At 40.7% G+C, this 13,850-nt stretch overlaps 1 protein-coding gene across 1 annotated transcript in view; it reads right to left on the bottom strand.

The window, feature by feature from the left end:
* Window positions 1–13,850, bottom strand: part of GLRA3 (glycine receptor alpha 3) — a 502,398-nt gene that overhangs the window by 121,576 nt on the left and 366,972 nt on the right. The window contains exon 4 of the mRNA XM_075347194.1: window positions 11,111–11,334. Coding sequence (XP_075203309.1) covers window positions 11,111–11,334 — 224 coding nt within the window. The remainder of the gene's footprint in view (window positions 1–11,110; window positions 11,335–13,850) is intronic.

The following is a 13,850-nucleotide window of genomic DNA, read 5'->3' as shown; positions in this document are numbered from 1 at the left end:
CTTGACGTCGCAGGACAAGAAATCGTCCGGAGGCCGGGAGGAGAACAGCCGGAGGCCGGGAGGAGAAGAGCCGGAGGCCGGGAGGAGAAGAAGACGGAGGTCATGGAGGAAGACCCACAGTAAAGTGTGAGTAACCCCCAACCTAGCGCTAGTGCACTAAACCACACACACCAAACTGAAGTACATTACACCACACTAACCTGAAATACACTACGTCAGGTTGGTATGCGGTGTGGTATAGTGTACGTCAGGTTGGTGTGTGTGTTGTAATGTACATCAGGTAGTGTGTGCGTGTGTGTGTATGTGTGTGTGTGTGTGGTGTATACTACACCCCACATCAACCTGACACACACCAACCTGAGGTACACTACCCTATACCACACTGCACACCAACCTTACTTAGTGTATGTTAGGTTGGTGTGTGGTGCATGTCAGGATGGTGTGTGTGGTGTATACTACACCACACATACCAACCTGACGTACACTAAACCACACACACACATCAACCTGACCTACACTACACCACATACCAACTTGACATACACTATGTCAGGTTGGTATGTGGTGTAGTGAAGGTCAAGTTGGTGTGTCTGTGTGGTGTAGTGTACATCAGGTTGGTATGTGTGGTGTAGTATACACCACACATATAAAAATCTCATTTTTCAAGATGTCCCATCCTTCCTGGACATTTCTGTCCTTAAGAACATTTGGCCATTGAATCTCTGCTATCCTCTTTCTGAGTCCCTTAAAATCTGCCTTTCTAAAATCCAGCCTTGAAGTCTGAGTTTTCACCGGTCTTCCTCCTCTAGTTATCCAAAACTCTATGATAGCATGATCACTGCTTCCCAGGGTCCCAGCCACCCTTACCTCCTCAACCATTTCTTCCCTGTTTGTAAGGATTAGATCCAAGGTAGCAGATCCCCTTGTTTTATCCTCTACCTTTTGGAAGATAAAGTTGTCAGCAACAGAGGATAAGAATTTGTTGGAACTGTTACTTTTGCCTGAGAGAGATTCCCAACAAATGTCTGGATAGTTGAAATCTCCCATGATCACAACATCATATTTTTTTGAGAAATTGGTCATCTGATGTATAAAGAGTTTATCCATATCCTCCGCTTGTTGAGGCCGCCTGTAGTAGTAGATGCAACAATCCCGACAGTTTACCCAGCTGATCCCGATTGCCCTGGTGTGCTGGCAATTGGGGTAATAATTCACCCCTCTCCCACTAGCCACGGATTATTTTATTCTCTATAGCAGGTTCCTACTTGCTCATACACAGGAAGTTTTTAAACCCAGAGAGAGACTTCAGTTCAGAGTAGATACCCATTATATGAGGTATACCTTGACATAGCTACTGTGCAGATATAAAAATGGCCAATTTCGCATGCTAAATATTTTAATTTTTTCTTAGATTTCCTTTAGCAGTAATGCATATCTATATTCTTACATTCATGATTTTCATGCTTTAGCATTTCAGTGTCCAACTGTCTTTTGACATTCTATGTCATGTTCAGTTATGCACCTGTTGACATTGCAGTTTTGGGAGTACTGTCAGTCTTTTTGTCTAAATAAATTAGGGTCATGCTTTCTGACCGTGGACCCCTCCCCCATTAGCCACAGGTGATTTTATTCTCTATAGCAGGTTCCTACTTGCCCATACACAGGAGGTTTTTAAACTCAGAGAGATGCTTCAACTCAGAGTAGGTACTCAGTCTACGAGATGTGCCTTGATGTGGCTGCTGCGAAGATATAAAAATGTCCATTTTTGTATGCTAGATATTTCCTTTTTTTCTTATACTTCCTTTAGCAGTAATGCATGGTTTTCATGCTTTAGCATTTCAGGGTGCAACTGTCTCTCTTTTTTATTTTATGTCATGTTCAGTTTTGTACCTTTTCACATTGCAGTTTTGAGAGTGCCGTCAGTATTTTTGTCTAGACTAATTGTGGAAACATCATACTTTGGCAGTGCTTTTCTGCAAAGTGGACAGGACAACAGCACCATATTGGAGAGAAGATAGATGAGGTCATGTATCACAAGATTTTGGCCAAAAACCTCCTTCCCTCAGTAAGAGCATTGAAGATGGGTCGTGGCTGGATCTTCCAGCATGACAATGACTGGAAACACACAGCCAGTGCAACCAAGGAGTGGCTCCGTAAGAAGCATTTTAAGGTCCTGGAGTGCCCACTTACTTACCTGGGTGACGTGGGCCTTGAAAGCGAAGACTGCAGGTCCAAAGTCCTTTTCCCACCATTTCCGCCATTGTCCGACATCTTTTCGCGCCAAAAAGCTGTCTTCATCGGAAAAGCACACAAAGCCTAAGCCCCGCCCTTCATCTTCCTTGTGAGGCCGGAACCGGAAGTTCGCAGAGGGCCATGGTCAGCGAGAGAGTGCTGTGAAAAGACCGAGGGGGCGGGCCAGGATGTGTTACTAGCAAAAGTGGAGCAGGGATGCCAGGACTCTGCGACAACGTTCCTGGAAGATGCAGTGGCAAGATGGCGGAGCAAGACTGGTCCCCAGAATGTGCTGTCCCTGAGACCGCAACATGGATAGAGGAGGAAACAGAGAAGCTGTGCAGGAGAATGCGGATGCAGTTCCTTTTTATTCTGAATCATTGGAGGGAAGAGATGAGAAGCCTGGCAGTGGTGCTGCGAGCCCGTGAGATTGAAAACCCACGTGAATAGAGGGTAAGCGGTTACCCAGTCCTTATTGATTGCCGAAATCCGGCCACAGCGGCTGAGGGATCCGGACCATTCCCGCTCGCGGTGAGCGCTCCACCATCAACTACCCCGACCTCGGCGGACGCCAAGCTGCCCACACCAACCCCGGCAGTGGAACCTTCTGTGTATCTACAGGAAGCTCCAGCTGCAGAGATCCAGACCACAACCCTCATTCCAGTCACAGCAGCGGTCATCCAGACACCGGCCAGACCAGACCTGGCCGCATCACCGGGCCTGTCCTCAGAGGCAGAGCACCTGGGCCCTGCAACCCTTGTTGCGGAGCAGTCGGTTCATCAGTTTACACCTGTGGGAGTGGAACTGAGATTTCCACCTGTTCTGCAACCGTGCGGCATTCCGACGGTTGTTGGGGCCGCCAGAGTCCAAGTAAAGCCAGAGCCAGATGGGGAGCTGAGGCCGGATGCTGATGCCCCCTACTGGGAACGACAACAGTACCATATGCAGACGGAGATTGCAACCCGAGACCGGCGACGATGGGAGCTTGCCGCCCGTGATCATGCAGAGAAGAAGCGGATAAGGAGCGCTGTTTCTCAAGTTAAAGGGCCACAGTGCCGTGGCCTTGTGGAGTGGTTTGACCCTGAACAACGATGGGGGTTTATCTGCGAAGCGAGCCTCACAGCGGGGGCGTATGTGTCTCAACGAGATGTGGCGCAGCACCTTCTTTGGGGCCACCGGGAGTGTAATCTTCAGCCGGAAGAGATGGTTACCCATACCCGGCATTGCGGAAAGCGGGGCTGGTATGCCCTGGAGGTAACTAAGCATGTGATGTTTGAGGAAGGGTATGTGTTGGCGTCGGTAGCACGTAGTCGCAAGGAAGCGTGGCTGCGGGACCCGACAGTCTATTACTAGAAAAATGTTACAGTACCAGTAGTTGTGATGCTATAGAATTGTTAGGTATCGGTGCTTTCGTTTGTTATTTTTCATAGTTTGTTATTTTCCATATAGAAAATGTTAGTAAATAAGTGCCTAATCAACCAGTTTTAATGAAAAGAGTGAAAGTTGCCAGATTTGCAAGTACATTGTTAAAAATGTACAACCGGTACATGGACTTCGTTTAAGTTTCTATATATAAGTAAACATGGACCACAGTCACAGGACTGGCGTGACCTTCACAAACTTGTGTTTTGTATAATAGTTGCACCTCCTGTGCCAACCAGAGTCGTCTAAAATACAACACCCAGGACCTTAACCTGGTCACGGACCCACCATAGGTTTCCAGGAGGAACAGGTTGTTTGGGTGGCAGGTTATTGGGATCCGGGATGTTGGGACTGGACTGTCGGAGGAAGGGGCTGCAACGGAGTAGGTTGAGCCTCCGTTACCATATAGCCACCATTGGGCGACGAACTCTTAATAATTTTAGTAACATTTAAGTGAAGTGCCTCCCCTGTGATGGATGGAACCCGTTAATAAAAATGCATAATGTTAAAATGTTCCTTTCTCCTTTACAGTTAAAAAAAATAAATAAATAAACCTCTGGTGTCCTGTAGCTCGGGGACGAGCTACGTTTAACCAAGGGGGAATGTGACGCCCTGGCCTATCAGGCGGTCACTGGGTATTGTGCAATCTGCCCTTCTTCACAGTATCCACTCCTTCTTGGTCACGGATCCTGGTCCTTTGATGTTGCTAACAGCTTAGCCAATCAAAATCCAAAGAACACTTTACACCGAACCCACCAGACACACCATTGGGGGGCCTGAAGGGAATAGGGCCGCCCACATGCGGGGTTGGTAGGGGAAAGTGAGAAAGTGACAGAGAAGTGAAACAGGAGTGAAAGGAGTAGAGGTGGAAAGTGACTCTCTGGGAGAGAGAGGTCACCGTTCCAGAGCAGGGCTTCTGGAGTTTACTAGGTGGCAGATGTTGGTCTGGGCTTGGTAGAAGCTGGAACCCCGGTCGCAGGGGATCGTGTCAAGGGGAACGGACTGCCGAGGAGGGCAGCCAGCGGCCTTGAGCCATCACCGAGCAGGGGCCAGGGCACAACGGAGACAGTGGACCCTAGGCCGGAAAGTAGCTTCACGCGTCCTGGTAATTTACCCGACGGGGGTGAAGACTTCAAGATTCATCCCCAAGCCGCTCCAAAATTGGAGTACTAGCACACCGATGGGATAGGACTTTCCCAAATACAGTCCAAATAAATCCTACGCGTGAACCCTGAGAGCAAGCTCACTCCGTTAGCCATACGGGTGAGCAGGACCCGAAAAGTTTCAAGCTTGAGGGTCCAACTAGTGAGAAGGTGCTACGGAAAAGGCCACAGGCTAAAAGCAACACCAAGGGCACGGATCCCAGCGTGCTCCCTCTATGCTGCAGTGGTTCTCAGAATTCTGGTTTACAAGCTGTCGGTGTTATTATTCCTGGACTGAGTGAGTACACTAAAAAGCCCCTTTTCCTCTACCTAATGGCACCCCAAACACCAACACCCAGCGGGCCCCGGGGCACAAACCACCTACCCAAGGAGGGGTTAAACATCCTGCTGCTACACCATCGCCACCGGGCTCCCCCAACAGCAGCGGTGGTCTCCTACATTACCACACACCGTGGGTGGCGTCACGAACTTCCTAATTAATTACCCTGTACATACTCCCCCTCTTCTTTTAATTCGAGTGTCCACGCGGACCCCCCGGGTCCGGAGACCCCTCGAGCCACCGCGGCTCCGGATCCGAGCGGCTTGGTCACTGGCAGGGGGACGGTACATATGAAATACTTATTTCCCCACTGTAACACCAGGGAGGGAAAATGAATGGCTATTTGGGCACAATTTAATCATTTTCACTTAGGGGGTGTACTCGCTTTTGTTGCCAGCGGTTTGTACACTGACTACTTTACATTGTATCAAAGTGTCCTATCTATAGTGTTGCCCCATTAAAAGATATAATAAATATTTATAAAAATGTGGAGGGTTTACTCATTTTTGTGATCTACTAGATGTAAAGTATCTGGTTACACCTTTGGTGCTACAATTATTATTCTAAGGACAAAAAGAGGTTGAATTAGCTTAATAGAAAAGATTAGAGCAATGTTTTTTTTAGGAATAAAACATGTAGTTTATATTATAGTGTATATATTAGATTTTAGAATGCAATGGACAGAACCTTTTTTGAAATATATATATAAAAAAAGACAGTCCATGTTAGATTATATACAGTCATATGAAAAAGTTTGGGCACCCCTATTAATGTTAACCTTTTTTCTTTATAACAATTTGGGTTTATGCAACAGCTATTTCAGTTTCATATATCTAATAACTGATGGACTCAGTAATATTTCTGGATTGAAATGAGGTTTATTGTACTAACAGAAAATGTGCAATCCGCATTTAAACAAAATTTGACAGGTGCAAAAGTATGGGCACCTCAACATAAAAGTGACATTAATATTTTGTAGATCCTCCTTTTGCAACAATAACAGCCTCTAGTCACTTCCTGTAGCTTTTAATGAGTTCCTGGATCCTGGATGAAGGTATATTTGACCATTCCTGTTTACAAAACAATTCCAGTTCAGTTAAGTTTGATGGTCACCAAGCATGGACAGCACGCTTCAAATCATCCCACAGATTTTCAATGATATTCAGGTCTGGGGACTAGGATGTCCATTCCAGAACATTGTAATTGTTCCTCTGCATGAATGCCTGAGTAGATTTGGAGCAGTGTTTTGGATTATTGTCTTGCTGAAATATCCATCCCCTGTGTAACTTCAACTTCGTCACTGATTCTTGCACATTATTGTCAAGAATCTGCTGATACTGAGTTGAATCCATGCGACAATCAACTTTAAAAAGATTCCCGGTGCCGGCATTGGCCACACAGCCCCAAAGCAAATTTTACTGTGGGTAGGAAGTGCTTTTCTTGGAATGCCGTGGTTTTTTGCCTCCTTGCATAACGCCTTTTTGTATGACCAAACAACTCAATCTTTGTTTCATCAGTCCACAGGACCTTCTTCCAAAATGTAACTGGCTTGTCCAAATGTGCTTTTGCATACCTCAGGCGACTCTGTTTGTGGCGTGCTTGCAGAAACGGCTTCTTTCGCATCACTCTCCCATACAGCTTCTCCTTGTGCAACGTGCGCTGTATTGTTGACCGATGCACATTGACACCATCTGCAGCAAGATGATGCTGCAGGTCTTTGGAGGTGGTCTGTGGATTGTCCTTGACTGTTCTCACCATTCTTCTTCTCTGCCTTTCTGATATTATTCTTGGCCTGCCACTTCTGGGCTTATTACGAACTGTACCTGTGTTCTTCTATTTCCTTACTATGTTCCTCACAGTGGAAACTGACAGTTTAAATCTCTGAGACAACTTTTTGTATCCTTCCCCTGAACAACTATGTTGAATAATCTTTGTTTTCAGATCATTTGAGAGTTGTTTTGAGGAGCCCATGATGCCACTCTTCATAGGAGATTCAAATAGGAGAACAACTTGCAAGTGGCCACCTTAAATACCTTTTCTCATGATTGGATACACCTGTCTATGAAGTTCAAAGCTCAATGAGGTTACAAAACCAATTTAATGCTTTAGTAAGTCAGTAAAAAGTGATTGGGAGTGTTCAAATAAAGAAATTGATAAGGGTGCCCATACTTTTGCACCGGTCATATTTTGTTTAAATGCGGATTGCACATTTTCTGTTAGTACAATAAACCTCATTTCAATCCAGAAATATTACTCAGTCCATCAGTTATTAGATATATGAAACTTAAATAGCTGTTGCAAAAACCCTAATTGTTATAAAGAAAAAAGGTTAACATTAATAGGGGTGCCCAACCTTTTTCATATGACTGTATGTCTATATTTTTATCAAACCCATGGCAGTATATGGCATATAAATACAAAGTTGTCTATAGGGCACTGGAGCCACTTGGCATATTTGTCAGGCAGGATGATTGCACAGAATTTATAGCTGATCCTGTGCCATCAGCAGGAGGTATTGTGCTGTAATATCTGAGATTAGCAAAAGTTAAGATCCAAGAAGTCTAGATTCTTACATACAGAAATTTAGTGCAATAGCGTCATTTAGTACAAGCAAGCTTTATCTTTAATTTTATTTTCTATCAGGGCTAGTATGTAGAAAAAGCTAATATGTATGGTGCCCATACACAATACGCAGAGACAGCGATTCAGCACAAGTTCAGAGGCAGAAGTGCATGGAGAACAATATAGAAAATTGTAAGTAGTAGACCAAGGTATATGTGAATCCAGCACTCATGGAAAATAAAAACAGAGCTGCAGCACAAATTGTTTCTACCTTTTTCACAAAATTAACACTCTCCACTCTGTTTTTTTCAGATTGAGAGGGGAGCCAGCACGATCTGGAAATGGCATGCATCATATAAAAAGTGCAAATTCACAGATCTTAAGAGATCAGAGTTAAAAGCAGAACCGGAGCACACATATCTGTAACCTATATATAACTGCTTCTATGTTGCAAAAAATGGTTCTGCTATTAATTTTATCTAGGAGGCCGCATGGCACATGAAATACATAATATAGAGTAGGACCCCCCTATTGAGATTTACTGTGACGTTGGCAGGGGTGGCTCAAAGAGTTGATCAATTATTTGCTAAAAATTTCATTTTTTTATTGTAGTAAAGTTGGAATAAATCTGTGAATTTGCACTTTTTATATGATGCATGCCATTTTCAGATCGTGCTGGCTCCTTTTTCTCTGTTTTTTTTCATATTGTATGATCAATTTTGGAGGCAGAGGGAAAGGAATGGAGGATTGGAATGGAGAAATAGAGGTATATTTCTCTGAAAAATTACACAATATACTACAAAGTTTAATTTATTTGTTTTGATTCATGATTTATGCAAAGTTTGTTGTCAATTTCATAAAATTCTCTTCTATGGCCTACCTACCTGGATTTCTACACTCCATGAGTATTTTGGGCTCTCCCCAAACACTAGTCTTTACCATTCTGATGTAACCTCTTTGGCCACATTGCATGAAATCTTGGAGATATTTTATCTTGTTTAACTTGAGATTATTATTCAAAAAACCCAATAAAAGTAATAGAGACTATGTCTAAATTAGGCTGACTTTCTGCTATGTTACACAAATTGAAAGTAAATAATATGATGATTTATTTGAAATACATTTATATCTTCCAATTTGCAGCATTTTATAATCAGTATTAGGCTAAATCCCATTAGTGCTCATATTTTTATTTCAATGCCAGTAGGTTTTCTCTTTTGCCATTGATACTAAAGGACACATTGAATGGCATGTTGCAATTGCTTCTGTTTCTGTAAAGCCATAGGCTACTTCTGACATTTCCTATACAAGGCCCTCTTTTGTAATGATGTCCTTCTAATGACATTGAGTCTTTTTTACTGGAGGTAAAATATATTATATCATCAAATATCCTGAAAGGTAAAAGCCCTCGCTAAATCCTCATTAGTCCACAGTATAGTATGATAACATATTCATACCTCGTAAATGTATGTTCTATTTATAACAGTCTCTTGTGTCTTTTCGTATGATACAGTATGTGTCCTTAGATCTATTCTTTATAAACATCTTAGCTCAAATATGATTTCTTTCTCTACTAGCTTGTTCAGCTTTCTTGGCTGCCTAAATTACATAAAATAACAGATACGTGGTTTCATAAGACAGCACAACCCCAAAAAATTTTGGGCTGCTACTTGCTACTGGGCAAAAATCATATGTCCTATACTATATCGAGTGTGCATATTCCAAATCTGGTCAGAATTGTAATATGTAAGGAAATGTCGTTATGTATAAGTTTGCCAAATGTTTTATGTGTCCTAAATTGGGTGGAAAAAAATTGCAGATGGGTAGTAAGAAATTTATTTTTAATGATATTCGGCATTGTTGTTCACATGTTATCTACTCGTTCAGCAAAGCTTTCAGCTCATCTATTCCAAAGGAAGTTCTGCACTACTAGTAGAAATCCATCCCAAGTGGCAAGTACCAGAGGGTTAAGTTTTGTTCTGAATTTGTCATCATACATTAAAATGTTGATTTCAGGGACAATAAAAATTCTGGCATTTAGTTTAACCTCATTTTTGAGGCTAAATTTCTTCAAATCCTGGAAACTATTTCCATCATGATCGACGGTAACTACAAAATTTTTATTAAGCCAATTTTAAAGTGAAGTTGTGGAAGATAAACTTGAAGTATATTGATCAGTGAGTTGTGCTGTACATTGTACCGTCCAACTGTGTGCTTGACTCTTAGAGGCCACTGTCTTATTTTATACATATGCTTCATGTATCCAAATTGTAGGACAAGCAACAGTGCAACCACTTTCAGGTGAGCACAAATTTTCCATTTATGTTCTGAGTATTTGATCATTTTAAAAATTAACTCCATAGAAGAATGGGTCAGTGGAACAGATAGTTTTTCAATACCATTGTGCAACAAGACAGCTTTCAAACTCGTTTTGCCAGAGTCTTTGAATAGCCTCCATTTATCATGTGTACCATCTAACTCAATCATAAGACCATTTACATGAGTACAGACACAGACATCGCTTTCAATTGCATAGCATTCAGCTTACCTGGTGTCTCAATGATGAAAGTGTGAAGTTGTGGTGCGTTGTTGTAGCAAATTCCATTCCCGAAGTTTAGAAGCTAGCAGTTCTGACTTTTCTTTTTATAAAGACAGATCTCTTACTAGATCATATAAATCAGACTAAGTCATTTGAAAGGCTCATCCGTTCATCAATACATTGTGATACCCTAGAGGAAACCTGTCTTTTGCTTCATGCTGGCCAAACCACAGGCAGCATGATTCAGAACCTGGCAGCATGAGTGAAGGTAGGCATAATTTTATCTCAAAAGCTGGAGTGTTTTTGTACTATTTTGGAAGAAATTGTACTTTGTAATTTTCAGAGCTTACACAAACATTAATACAGAGAGCTGGACATACATACTGAATTCCCTGTTTTTGAGAGTATGTGCCCCTTTCTTGAGATAGATGCAGATCTTTTATGGTGTTAGGGCTGCTGTTATTCAAAGAGATAAGCTTCTGTCAAAGATATCTCTCCATGAAATGTCTTGGATAGTTCAGATAAGAGGTTTAAGTCATGAAGAACAACTAAGTACACCCTTTGGATTCTATGGGTTTACATATCAAGGCATAATATAAAACAATGGTTCTTAGAAGGTTGTAGGTAGAATTAGATAAATATAACTTCAGTTGAAGAACAACACATGAGAACATTACACCATTTCATTAGCAATTTATCAAAAACAAGAACAAAATGCATTAAGCTGTTGTAATTGAGACACAAACAGTATTTTAGATGGATAAAACTAAGTCTAAAAGTAGATTTCATAAATTTTCCCATTATTCTCCAGAGTCTAACAGCACTGAAAATAGAGAATCTGCCCAACCAAGTCTATCTCAATGTGTAACTCACCGAATAGAATATAGCACATTTCCATCTTTGAAGATTCTCAGAAGTTTGTTATCTGTTGTTACTTCATGAAAGTTTGCTCCCTTTTCATTAGCAAAAAACAAATCTGGTTTCCATATAGAATCCAACATAGAAGGATCTAAATCTAAGGAGTCATCTGGATATTCACTATACGCGAGACGGGGGTCGTTCCACTTCTGCCTCAAAAAGATATTTAAGCGATAATCCTGTGGAGATAAAACATTCTTAGTACAGGTTATGCACACTTAGGTGTAACAACAGCGATATAACAAATAAGCACAACAAATTTCATTAGCTCAAGGGCAATATATCACTCATGACCACAAAATGTAATACTGTATTTTATGATGAATTTAGATGCCCTTGGTCTCTGACGTAGATGTCCTTGGTCCTCAGTTCCATATAACCACAGGCTTTAGACAGCATCAAACAACTCACTTCCCCTCAAAATTCCCCTATAAATATGTCGTAGACATATTTATTTTAAAATGACAGAAGGATAGGCCGCTGTCAGGCAAATCTGGCAATGCTTTCCAACAGAATAAAGGATGGGCACATTAAAATAAACATTGACCCAGTAGAAAGTTGGCAGAAGACAGTGGGTATTGCTACCAAATATCTAATCATCCAACTTATATAGCAACCTCACATACATTTTCCTAATAGCAGAAGATACCATTTTTTATGGAACTGCCAATAATTGTTTTTGGACTATATGACTATACTTTACTTTTATGTAAGTCTTGAAATGTGAATATCAGATTGTACTATTTGCATTGCATCTTTACAAATAGTAAGTAAAATATCTTGTTTTCTGTTTAAAATATTGCTGCTTTTTTATATATAACTGTAACATGGTCAGCTATATAGCTGTATAATTATACAATAAATACAGAAATATACTGTGCCATAACTTTTTAAGGATCTATGACATGCATATGTACGTTATATACAAAACTATAACTGATATGTTTACTATTTGTTAAAGCATTTAGGGAATAAATAGGAAAACCAATTTATAATAACTCCTGGTGACCACAAAACTAAACCACTATTCTGCTAAAATATTCCAGTTCTTACATAAAATACAGGGTCTACCTTTCACTATACATTATTCCTGGTCTTGCTTGCATCTTGTCCCTTAGTAAGTACTCTATTTTTCCCTGCTTGGAAGTGTTACAGGGTTATTGTTAGAGTTGTAAGAGGCCATATTATGATACCGAAAGTGGCCTACAAACTCATTGTTTCATACAACCCCTGGCAAAAATTATGGCTGTGATGATGTTCATTCAGTTGTTTACTTTTGTTTAAAAAAAAGCAGATCACAGACATGGCACAAAACTAAAGTAATTTCAAATGGCAACTTTCTGGCTTTAAGAAATACTAAAATAATCATGAAAACATAATGTGCTAGCCAGTAACGGTTACTGTTCAACCCAAACAGGAGGAAAAATTATGGAATCACTCAATTATGAGGAAAAAATTATGGAATGACCCTGTATATTTTCATTCCCAAAACTAACACCTACATCAAATAAGATCTGCTCCTTAGTCTGCATCTAAAAAGGACTGATCACACCTTGGAGAGCTGTTGTACCAAGGGGACTGACATGAATCATGGCTCCAACATGAGAGATGTCAATTGAAACAAAGGAGAGGATTATCAAACTCTTAAAAGAGGGTAAATCATGACGCAATATTGCAAAAGATGTTGGTTGTTCACAGTTACCTGTGTCTTAAATTTGGACCAAATACAAACAACATAAGAAGGTTGTTAAAGGCAAACATACTGGTAGACCAAGGAAGACATCAAAGCGTCAAAACAGGAAACTTAAAGCGATATGTCTCCAAAACAGGAAATGCACAACAAAACAAATGAGGAAAGAATGGGAGGAAACTGGAGTCAATGTCTATGACCGACCTGTAAGAAACCACCTAAAGGAAATGGGATTTACATACAGAAAAGCTAAACATTAAAAAGATGAGTGCCTGAAGAAAACATGTAAATTTCCAGTCATTGATGATATGTCTCTTTAATGCGGGTTCACCCAACAAACCCACATGTTTCTGATCAACTGACGTGTGTAAGGGGTGTAGCAAGAAAAAAAAAATCAAAACTCCAGAGTTAAGTTTCTTTGATTGTCGCAATAGGGCAATAAAATGCAATAAAAGGTGATCAAAACATTTGCCCAAAAATTGTATAATTAAAAATGTCATCTCAGGACACAAAAGAAAAGTCATCGTATAGCCCCAGGTCCCAAAAAATAAGAATGTTATGAGTCTTGGAAATTGGTGCAATTCCTTTTTTTTGACAAATTTCTGATTTTTTTTTCATCACCTCAGTAGTAATAATAAAACTATACATGTTTGGTATCTACGAACTCGTACTGATCTAGGAACTCCTACTGCCTGTTCAGTTTTACCATATAGTAAGCATGGTAAATTAAAGTCCAAATATCAATAGTGGAAAAGCAGTTTTTTTCCAATTTCACTTCACTTGGAATTTTTTTTTCAGTTTTCTAGCAAAAGATGTGGCAGAATGAATAATGTAATTTAAAAATACAACTCATCCTGCAAAAAACAACAATGCGTATGGCTAGATTGATGACAACATAAAAAAATTATGACTCTTGGAAGAAAAGGGGAAAAACAAAAATGAAAAACGGAAAATTGCTGGGTAGTGAAGGGGTTAATCATCTGGTTTCCGCATGCCCATCTGAAA

The sequence above is a fragment of the Anomaloglossus baeobatrachus genome, chromosome 1 (assembly GCF_048569485.1).
Source record: "Anomaloglossus baeobatrachus isolate aAnoBae1 chromosome 1, aAnoBae1.hap1, whole genome shotgun sequence".
NCBI lineage: Eukaryota > Metazoa > Chordata > Amphibia > Anura > Aromobatidae > Anomaloglossus > Anomaloglossus baeobatrachus.
The sequence above is the reverse complement of the archived record's forward strand: the minus strand, read 5'-3'. Positions and strand labels throughout refer to the sequence as shown.